The sequence below is a fragment of the Alexandromys fortis genome, unplaced genomic scaffold (assembly GCF_014885135.2).
Source record: "Alexandromys fortis isolate MF-2015 unplaced genomic scaffold, M_Fortis_MF-2015_v1.1 scaffold_146, whole genome shotgun sequence".
Classification (NCBI taxonomy): domain Eukaryota; kingdom Metazoa; phylum Chordata; class Mammalia; order Rodentia; family Cricetidae; genus Alexandromys; species Alexandromys fortis.
The window spans coordinates 1,251,534-1,262,488 of NW_026068042.1; the positions used below are offsets into that span (position 1 = coordinate 1,251,534).

The 10,955-nt window shown below is 51.0% G+C and overlaps 1 protein-coding gene across 1 annotated transcript in view; it reads right to left on the reverse strand.

Moving 5' to 3' along the window:
- Positions 1–1,250: 1,250 nt before the first annotated feature.
- Prss36 (serine protease 36) overlaps positions 1,251–10,955 on the reverse strand; it is a 15,057-nt gene continuing 5,352 nt past the window's right edge. The window contains exons 7-15 of the mRNA XM_050166101.1: positions 5,037–5,286; positions 4,784–4,913; positions 4,206–4,477; positions 3,937–4,100; positions 2,931–3,168; positions 2,677–2,818; positions 2,150–2,415; positions 1,955–2,076; positions 1,251–1,697 (exon numbers count right to left, since the gene is read on the reverse strand). Coding sequence (XP_050022058.1) covers positions 1,416–1,697; positions 1,955–2,076; positions 2,150–2,415; positions 2,677–2,818; positions 2,931–3,168; positions 3,937–4,100; positions 4,206–4,477; positions 4,784–4,913; positions 5,037–5,286 — 1,866 coding nt within the window. The 3' untranslated portion in view covers positions 1,251–1,415. The remainder of the gene's footprint in view (positions 1,698–1,954; positions 2,077–2,149; positions 2,416–2,676; positions 2,819–2,930; positions 3,169–3,936; positions 4,101–4,205; positions 4,478–4,783; positions 4,914–5,036; positions 5,287–10,955) is intronic.

Below are 10,955 nucleotides of genomic sequence, written 5' to 3' on the forward strand. Positions count from 1 at the left end.
GTTCCTGTTTGTGAGCCCGGTCCAGTACTGGGTGGGGGAAAGTGGAGACAGCAGATCCTGGGGCTTTGCTAACCAGCCAGTCAAGATGAAACAGCAAGGTCCAGGTTCAGTGAGACACTGTCCAGAAAGGTGGAGTGCACTGGGCTCAGAACCTGCTTGTATGGGTGCAGGCATGTGTGTGTACACACAAGCACACGCGCACAGGAAGGATGCAGGGAAAGGCAGCCTGTGTGACCGCTGTCGCTGTGGCACCAGGGATGCAGCTTGGGCTTAAGGTTGAGGAGAAATAGACCCTTACTTCCTCTACTCTTTCCCTAGAGGCCTGGGTGTCTGGCCTCCAGCCCAGCCCGGTGGTCAGAGAATTCCTGGAGGGAATGAAATGGGAGAGGTTGACTTCGGAGGGAGGGGAACTCTGGGAGTCAGGGTGTGTTTAAGGGCCTGAAGAACAGTACTATGGTGTTTAGGAAAAGCCTTTCACAGCCTCCCCATGCCACCTCATACTCGCTCCTCGTCTCCCTTCCCTGTAACAGAATGTGACCCCCAACTCCAGACACAATCCTTCTGTTCACCGGTTAAGACTTCCACTCTTCCCTTAGGTCTGCACTTGCTGTCTTTATGAGCTCAAACCTCATTTCTTCTCTGACCACTTCTTCATCCCTAGTCAAGGAGTAGCAACATGCATTTTCCACTCGACAGGGAGCACCTGGTGAACTTATTCTTCAGGCTCCACTTGCCAGTTAGCAGGTGACGTGCACTGAATTAACAGGCAAGCTGGGCGCAGAGGGGGGATTTTCTGGGGGCACTGGTTGGGATGGACAAGTGGGAGTTTCTTGAAGGGTGCCGAGGTTCATGTGTGTGTGTGTGAGTGTGTATGCATGCACACACACGCTAGAGACTCTAGGAATGTACAGTAGGCATCAGGGTGTACTTTCACGGCTGTTTTTTACATCCCAGGGCTTTCTAGTCTGGGGGGTACCAAGCCAGGGTTGAAGTGTGCTGCAGGTGCTGGAGATACTAATTCCAGAGCAGAGGTGACACACGATCAGCTGTTCACCTAACCTCCCCCGCCCAGAGGCAGGAATGAGGGAACAGCTGCCACGTTATAGGGGACACATTTCCTGGGATCCCAAGGCCTGACTCACCAAGAGGGCAGAGCCCTATCCTTGGGGCTTTCCCCTCAGCTCTGAGGTGTTGGGGAACCTAAGAGATGCCACAAGGCCACGTGTCTGTATTTACATCTTTATTGTCTCTTCCTCCCCCACCCCCAAGGATTCTTAGGTTCAAAGTAGCCAGCACTGAGGTCCAATTATCTGAAAGCTGATGTAGTATAGGTGGAAGAGGCCCTCTCCAGGCCTGGGAGCTGGCTGGTTGGGCCACATTCCAGGCCTGATGGGTGGTGTGACGAGGAGCCAGACTCAGCCCTGGATCAGTGGAGCTAGCAGGAGCAGAAACACAGCCGCAACCTTAGGGGAGCTTGCAGCCCCTGCCAAGTCTTGGGGGCAGAGGTCACTGTCTTCAGAAGGCCAGTAGGGGGAGCCACTGGGATGCAGAAAATGGGCTTCTTCCACAGTTTGCGATATCCACGTAGCTTCAGGGCCAATGGCTGCAAACAGCTCCTGGCTACCTCGAACAGCCATGCCCATGAGAACCCAGGGGCCTCCCTCAGTCTGGCACAGGAGGGAAGGTGCTGAGGTCACCTGTAAAGTTGGAGCCAAGGCCAAACGGGTCTGTTACCCCTGCATCTGGTTCTCTTAACGTCCTTAGGGTCCAGTCACAAAACACTACATGTCTCCACCCTTAGATTTCCTGCTTCCTGGTCCCTCTGAAGTCTAGGCCAGAAATATTTGTTCCTATCAGGAGCCCAATACCAATAAATTCCAATCTGAATAGGGTCTAGTCGCCTAGAACTACCTTTCCCCTCCCTGGCCCAAGATGCATAGGACCCGCCCTGTACCTCACATCTATCTTCCTGCCCCTCAGTATAGAGGACGCAGAAGGTTCCGGGAGGCAGAATGCCCTGATAGAGGCAGTGACAGAGTCGTGGAGTCAAGATGGAGACAGCAGCAGCTACAGGAACTAGAGAGGAAAGAGGCTGTATAGGGCTCTGGTCTGAGGTCACTCCTCATTCCCATGACCCAAGGGTTCTCACCTCTGTCCTGGGGGTCCTTCCAGCCCAGCACCCAGCAGCTGGCCCCTGGAGGAATACCCCCTGGGTGTAGGCAGATGGGCAGAGCTGATGGGGAAGGCTCCACCTGAGAGTTCAGCTCCAGCAGGGCCAGGGGGGGCCTAAGTCCTAAGTGCCGGGGCAGGCGGATGCTGATGACAGAGCGAGATACCTGGTGACCCTGTGGGGGGGAGCTGGCCCCTGCCTGGCCCAGATACACTTCGATGTAAGGCACTGTGGTTGAGCCCAACCTGTGGGAACAGGAAACAGCATGGGCTCCTATTTCTTTCATAACTGGTGAACTCCTTCCCAGCAGAAGGAAGGGGCAGAGCAGGTCTCTTGGACCATGCAATTGCTTTGTGATTTCTCTGCTGTCTCAAAAGATCTTACCCGCCCCCCAAAAGCCAAATAACCAAAACATTCCAGCAAAAATTTCCCACAACGCACAAATCCCAAAGCGACAATGTCCTACTGCTGAAAGAATCCTTGATTTATCACCCAGTTTTTCTCACCTGAGAATACAGTGAGTAGCTGCTAGGACCCAGCCTGGGGCAACCAGAATCCCAGTGCAGACTCGATTACCAGTCACATGCACCTCTGTCAGCCAGGGCCACAACACACCAGCTGGACTGGCCTTTGGCCTTAGGCCACAGGCTAGAGAGAGGAGGTGGCCATCTCAGCGGGAGTCCCCAAGCTGCCTCCTGGAAGCCTTGCCAGGATCTAAGACCTCCCAGGAACTCCTAAAGTCTCACAGACCCCTGCTCACCCCCATGCTCAGTGTGTGGGGGACAAATCTGTTCCTCAGTCTCCTCCCCCTCAGGACCCCAGTCCCAGGTCAGCTGGTCCTCTAGGTAAGCGCCCTGAGTCACATGACTAATCCATGGCGCGTGAGTCTGCAGCGGGGAGAAGGCTCGGGGACGGAGACAACCACTTGAGAAGGTTCTGTATCCAGCGAGGAACCACGTCCCCTCCTCACGACACAGAAGGCTCCAACTGGAATCTTTCTGTGGCAAAACAGTGTTTTTACTAGCGTGAGCATTCAGCTTTCTGGGCTTTCCTGGGATCCTGATTCTCCTTCCGTGGACTAATCAAACATCCATCCTTCCGGCCAAGTACCAACACTAATTTGCGTAAAAATCAAGCCCTCACTTAGCAAATTCCAACACCTTTTCATCCCACGCCCTTCTTTCCTTCTTTCTCTCTTTGGTTCTTCAAGACAGGGTTTCTCTGTGTTAGCTGTTCTTGGCTGTCCTGGAACTTGCTCTGTAGACCAGGTTGGCCTCAAACTCACAGTGCTGGGATCAGAGGCCACCACTGCCTGGGCCCTGCACCCCCATTTTAGAGACAGGGTTTCTGGATGTCCTGGAACTCAAAGGCATGCGCCACTACCGCCTGGCTTCAAGCCCTCTCAAAATTAAAATTGCCAAACTCGGGCTGAGGAGATGGCTCTGTCGGGAAAGCACTTGCTTCACGAGGACCCAGACTTGGCTTTCCAACACTCAAAGCGTTTAAAAAGAAGGAATAAGCCGGGCGTGGTGATGCACGCCTAGGCAGGTCTCGGAGTTCGAGGCTAGCCTGGTCTACAGGGCTTGCTCCAAGACAGCTAGGGATACACAGAAAAACAGTCACAAAAAAAAAAATAGTAACGAATAATCGAGTTACGGCACCACAGGCACGAGGCCCGGAGCGCCCCGCCCCCGTTGCTAGCTCCTCCCGCCTCCAGCTGAGTTCCGGCCGGGGCCGGATGGTCGCGGCGAGCTCCTGTCGCTCACCCAGCATCGTCCCGCCTCTTCCTCCTCCTGGTAGGCGGGGCACAGCCAGTGGGGCGGATCTCCCGGCGGCGGCACCGACTCCCCCTGGCGGCCGTACAGGCAGTGACACCACCAGCTGTTCAGCAGCTGCGCCTCCAGCTGCGCGCCGGAGCCGGCTGCGGATTCTGCGAGACGGGGAGGCAAGCGGGTGCTTCGGCCGCGTGGTCCCCACCCCGCCCGCCTGCCCTCCGCGCCCCACCCAGGCGGTGTCCCCGCGCGGCCTCGCGCACCCCCGCGGCCCCAGCGAGCCAGGCGGCAGCGGCTCCCGGGCAGGAAGAAGTGTTCGGGATGGGGCAGGCACACGGCGCTCGGGGCGGCGGTCAGGTTCACGCGCGTCCGCAGCTGCAGCAGCGCCAGGTCCGAGGCCGAGTCCCTGGAGGCGTTTTCGTGCCGCACGAGGCGTGCCACCCTCTCCTCCACCTGACGCGAGGGCAGCAGCACCCGCCAGGCTTCAAGGTCGCCGGGTGGGCTGTCAGAGGTGCGGGGCTGCTGGATGGGGACGCTGAGGACGTGTGCGCCTTCAGCACACACGCTGCAAGCCTCTCTTCCCAGGCTTAGATTGCATCTAGGAGTTGGGGCTTCGCCCAGCGCTGGAAATGCGCTCCCTATTCTGAGTCTGTTACTCTGGCTCTCGCGTTTTGGACCGAGCCTCCTACCCACCCTCGCCAGACTCCCCCTCTTTGTGCCCGGATTCTGTAATCTCCAGGGGAACCCCACCCTACAGACTGAGCAGTACATCTCCCACCTCATAGGAAGGACTGAGCCTGTCTGAGGTGCAAGAGTGCCAGATACGTGGATTCTCACTCACTCCAGAAAGCAGCTGGCGGGTGCCAAGACCCAGCTGTCAGACACCAGAGCTCCATAGCAGGGTCTGGAGCCCGGCACCATCACCTGGGCCTCCCAGGGCCAGCTCCCTGGCCGCGAAGCCTTTCCGCACTCTGAGAGATGAGAGGAGAGGCCTGGGTCAGGAGGTCTGCAGAAATCCTTAACCCTGCAGCCTTCCACCCGAGTTTGAATCTGCCCAGTCCGGCTAAGCCAGGTTCAGGGCATCACCCCTTCACCTGGTTGGGCAAAGGTACAGTTTTCTTCTCCGGGCTCCCAGGGTCCTGACTGGGGCTTCTGGAGCTGGCTGGGAAAGGAAGGCCCGGGCTCTGAACCCGTCACATGTTCCCGTATCCACGACTCATAGGGAGCCACTGCAGTGAACACCCCAGGGCGGTTCCTCCGTCCACAGCCAAAGCCAAAGCTGGTGATTCCGGCCAGGAACCAACGGCCGCCGTCCTCACAGACTAGCGGTCCCCCAGAGTCACCCTAAAGATAGATGATTTAAGTCAGAGTTCACTTCAAGAATCTACAGCCCATTTGGGGCCTAACATACAGCCACCGCCACCTTCTAGTAACCTTCCTTAGCTACTTCCACCTCTGTATTATCTATAGCCCTAATCAGAAGAAAGCCCGGTAAAGCAGAACCACCAAGTAGCCAAAGCCAAGGAAGAGCATCCAGACATTGCATCAGCGACCTTTCCAGAGACCCCTGTCGGTCTCACTCAGAACTGAATGATTTTTGTAATAGTTCACCTCAGAACTGTTTCTGATTTCTAAGGTTTCTAAGTCACACCCCTAAAGATTTGTTTTGGGTCTCACAAATGCTGAGCTCCACCCCTCAGCCACTTCTTTAAAAAGTAAGTCAAGTGCTAGGGGTCGGGGTTGCTCAGCTGGGAAAATGGTTACCTTGCAAGCTCAAGGAACTGGATTCCAGCTCCATAACTCATGTAAAAATATGATGATCCGAACTACAAGGGAGGCAGAGGCTGGAGTGTCCTCCCCACTTGCTGACCAGTCAGTTTAGCCTAATTGGTGAGCTCAAGGCCAAGGAGAAACTCTCTCTTAAAGGAGGTGGACTATATCCTGAAGATGACACCACAGGTTGTCTTCTGCCTGCACACCTGCACACATATGCACACATATGTGCACACATATACACACCTGCACACAGATGCACACCTGCACACATATGTACCTCCATGCACACATATACACACCTGCACACAGATGCACACCTGCACACATATGTGCACACATATACACACCTGCACACATATGTACCCCATGCACACATGCACACAATCGCAAAAAGAAAAGAAATTGAAGTCAAGCTTGGCGGTACATACCTATAGTCCCAATACCTGGGAGGTGAAAGGATCAAGACTCAGTGACATAGCTATTTATAGGCTAGCCTGAGCTACATGAGACTGTCGTCAAACAAAGAAGCAAAAGAGGCCCAGTGAGGTGGCCTGGTGGCTGAAGGCACTTGTTGCCAAGCCTGAGGATTTGAGGTCAGTTTGCAGGACTCATATGATGGAAGGTGAGAGTTAATTCCTGCAAGCAGTCACTTGATGTCCACCACATGCTTTGACATACAGAGCGGAACACACACGCACACACCAATAAACAAATAAATGTTAAAAAGGAAATAGAGATATGAGTTGAGGAAGATGCTGTAAGCGTTAGACAACATAGGTAAGATACTGTCTGAGTGAATGAATAAATAAACAAATAAATTCATTACGAAGGGAAATGGGAGGCTTTGCTGAAAAGATGGCTCAGAGGTTAAGAGCACTGGCTGCTCGTCCAGAGGTCCTGAATTCAATTCCCAGTAACCACATGGTGGCTCACAACCATCTATATATAATAGTGAGGCCTGATGCCGTCTTCTGGCATGCAAGCAAGCATACAGACAGAAGACTGTGTACATAATAAAATAAATCTTAAAAAAAAAAAAAGCTGGGCAGTGGGGCGCAAACCTTTAATACAAGCCCTCAGGAGGCAGAGGCAGGCAAATTTCTGTGAGTTTGAGGCCAGCCTGGTCTACAGAGCAAGTTCCAGGACAGCCTGCAAAGCTATACAGAGACACCCTGTCTCAAAAATAGGCGGGGGTTGGGGGGGGGAGCTGAAGAGATGGCTCAAGTTGGGAGTGCTGACCTCTTTTCCAGAAGACCCAGGTTCAGTTCAGTTCCCAGTATCTACATGGCAGGTCACAACTGTCTATACCTCCAGGAAATCCAGCACCCTAACACAGACATATGTGTATGCAAAACACCAGTGTACATAAAATAAAAATCAATTATTTTAAAAAGAGGGGCTATGGGACTGGAGAGATGGCTAAGAGGTTAAGAGCACTCTGTCTGCTCATCCAGAGGTCCTGAGTTCAATTCCCAGCAACCACATGGTGGCTCACAACCATCTGTAATGAGATCTGGTGCCCTCTTCTAGCCTGAAGGGATACATGCAAGAACACTGTATATGTAATAAATAAAGATTAAAAAAAAAAGAGGGGCTATGAAATCAAATGAGGAGGAAGACCTAAAATCAGCAGACCAGAAACAATAGGAATGGGACATTGTCGTTAAGGTGTCTCTGAGCTCAGGAATCTTGGTGACCTGAGGAGGATCACAAAGAAGTCTTGGGGCTAGAGAAATGGAGAAGAACCCTGGCCACTCTTCCCAGAGGGGTCAGGGTCAACTCCCAGCACCCACAGGGCAGCTCACGACTGTCTGTAACTCCTGTTTCAGCGGATCTGACACCCTCACACAGATGACACATGCAGACAAAACACCAGAGCACACAAAACAAATAAGTAAATGAATAAACACGTTTGAAAATAGAAGACTCAACATTTTGTAGAGTTCTGCTACCCAGAACAGTAGCTAACAGCCCAAAGCAACTGTTATTATTTGAGATTGGTTTGGTGCTTTGTGTCTGTGAGTGTTTTGCCTGCATGTGTGTTTGTGCACCACAGGTTTGTCTGGTGCCTGTGGAGGTGAGAAGAGGCTGTTGGATCCCCTGGAACTGGAGTTACAGATGGTATAAAGGAATTGCACCCTGGTCCTCTGCAAGAGCAGCAAATGCTCTTAACCATAGTGCCAACTTTCCAGTTCCGATTATTTAAATTGAAACACAGTTGGGCTGGAGAGATGGCTCAGTGATTAAGAGCATTGCCTGCTCTTCGAAAGGTCCTGAGTTCTATTCCCGGCAACCACATGGTGGCTCACAACCATCTGTAATGAGGTCTGTGTGCAGGCATACACACAGACAGAATATTGTATACATAATAAATAAAAAATTAAAAAAAATGAAACGCAGTTTTGGTTTCTGAGCCCCTCTACTTCCTACCCCCATTTTGTTTTAGTTGAGATAAAGTCTCATAAAGCCCAGGCCTGCCCCAAATTCACTGTGTAGCTGAAGCGGCCTTGACTTCTGATCTTCTGCATCTGCCACTTCATGAGTTCTGGGATTATAGGCTCTCCGCTTCTGTGGTGCTAAGGCTGAAAGTGCGGGTTGAGCACTCCAACAACTGAATTCTCCCAGTGTTTCCCTCAGCCTTTGTGTGTGTGTGTGCACATGTGTGCGCACGTGTGTGTGCGTATGTGTGTGTGTGCATGTGTGTGCGTGTGTGTATTGGAGAGCCGAGGAGAACTAACGTCATGGAATCAGTTCTCTCTTTCCGCCTTTATGTAGGCTCCAGGAATTGAACTTAAACCACTCGTGTGACAAACACTTGTCCCCTCTGAGCCATCTCACAGGCTATCGAGCGAGGGGAGGAGCAGCGTACGCTACATTACATATGTAGGAATCAGAGAATAGCTGTGGGGTTGGCTCTCGCCTTCCACCTCCAGTTGCCGTGATAGGACAGCTTCTGAGGTAAGTCCTTCCTCGAAGAGAACCTGTCTTCCTTCCTGCAGGACCCCTGACAAGGTCTTGCTATATATTTCAGGTTGGCCTTGAACTGGAGCTCTTCCTTCCAAGTGCTAACCAGGCAGGCCCCTGCTTAGCTCCTGAGGTCTGAACATTTGGGATCTCATGCGTCAGTCTTCCATGTTCGAGGATTACAGCCCTGGGACCCCACATGCAGCTTTTCCTTTCCTTTCGTTCCTTTTCAACAACACACATGACTAGCAGCTACCATACTGGATAAACAACATTTTCCATAGTTGTTTGATTGTTTTTGTTTTTCGAGACAGGGTTTCTCTGTAGCTTTGGAGCTTGTCCTGGAACTAGCTCTGTAGACAGACTGACCTCAAACTCATAAAGATCCACCTGCCTCTGCCTCCCGAGTGCTGGGATTAGATTAAAGGTGTGCGCCACCACCGCCTGGCAACATTTCAATAGTTAAGGATTTTTTTTTCTTTTTTTCCAGACAGGGTGTCTGTGCAGCTTTGGAGCCTGTCCTGGAACTTACTCTGTAAACCAAGTTGGCCTCGAACTCACAGAGATCCGCCTCCTCTGCCTCCCGAGTGCTGGGATTACAGGAATGTGCCACAGTGCTTGGTGTTTTCGTTTTTAAAATTACAATTATTTACTTATTGTGTATGCACACTCAAGTGTCAGGGCCAACATGTAGAGGTCAAAGAACAACTCTCAAGCTGGAGAGATGGGTCAGCAGTTAAGAGCACTGGCTGCTCTTCCAGAGATTCTGAGTTCAATTCCCAGCAACCACATGGTGGCTCACAACCATCTGTAATGGAATCTGAAGCCCTCTCTGACATGCATGCAGACAGAGCACCCATGCCTAAAACATACATAAATATATAAAACTAAAAAAAAATAACATTTCTCAGGACTCAGTTCTCTCTCCTTCCACCACGCGGGTCCTGGGGATCAAACTCAGGCTGTCAAGCTGGACAGCGAGAACACGTGCTTGCTGAACCATGTTGTCAACCTTGGGAAGTTCAATAAACACTACAGTATATTCAAAGAACTCAAGAAACAAGAATCTAAACACAAGGAAAACGACCCAAGCAGAAGAGGGTCCATTGATCCGAATAGGAAGTTCTCAGGAGAAGACATACAAAAGCTACTAAACATTTAAAAAAGTGTTCAACAGCATTAGCCATCAGGGAGATGCAAATTCAAACTACTTTGAGTGCTGCAGAAGATGTGGAGAAGGAGAAGCCCTTATTCACTGTTGTGAGAGACACAAATTAGTATAGTCATTATGGAAGTCAGTTGGGAGGTTCCTCAAAACAGAACAAAACGAACAGATTTTTACCGTATGATTAACCTAAGCCAGTCTTGCACCTGGACACAGAGAACTCCATACCCTACCGTAGAGATGTTTACGGAGTCTCTTATGTTTAGTGTTGCTCTGGTCACTGTAGCAGAGCAAGAGGACCAATCTAAGTGCCCACCAACAGGAGTGGGTCAAAATCTCCAGCGGAGATAAAATGGAATATTTCTCAGCTCTAAACAAAAATGAAACAACAAAATTCGCAGGAAAATGGATGGAGTTAGAATGTGTAATATTGAGGTAACACATCTCAAAGGTAATAAGCTCACTTATGCGGTTCCAAACCTATAATATGTATGTATGTACGTATGCATGTATGTATGTTTGTATGTATCAACGGCACATGTGGCTACCATATAATATGTAGGAAGAACAAGAAAGCGAAACATTAGGGGCTGGGTAAGGTCTGAACGCAGCTACAGGACATGAGCTGTGAGTATAAAGCTGATGTTTTTTTTTCTAGTTTTAGCCCTGTCATTGACTTTTCAGTCTTGTTTTGCTTTGGTTTTGGTGGAAGAGCACATAAAAACATAATTGACAGTGAGGGTGTAGAGCGTGAAGCTCTGAGCTTCAGAACGGCTGTTTGGAGAGGTTCATGAGATGCACGAACTCCACTCGGGAGCTCTCACAGCATGGCGGGTATCTTTTTCCAGTAAAGCCCGAGTTAATAAGATAAAGAAACTACTTTGAGATTCCATCGCACCCCACTGAGAATGGCTATTTTCTTCCTTTCTTTTTTAAAAAATTATTTTTTTATATGCCAGGCAGTGGTGGCGCACGCCTTTAATCCCAGCACTTGGGAGGCAGAGGCAGGCGGATCTTTGTGAGTTCGAGGCCAGCCTGGTCTACAAGAGCTAGTTCCAGGACAGGCTCCAAAACCACAGAGAAACCCTGTTTCGAAAAACCAAAAAAA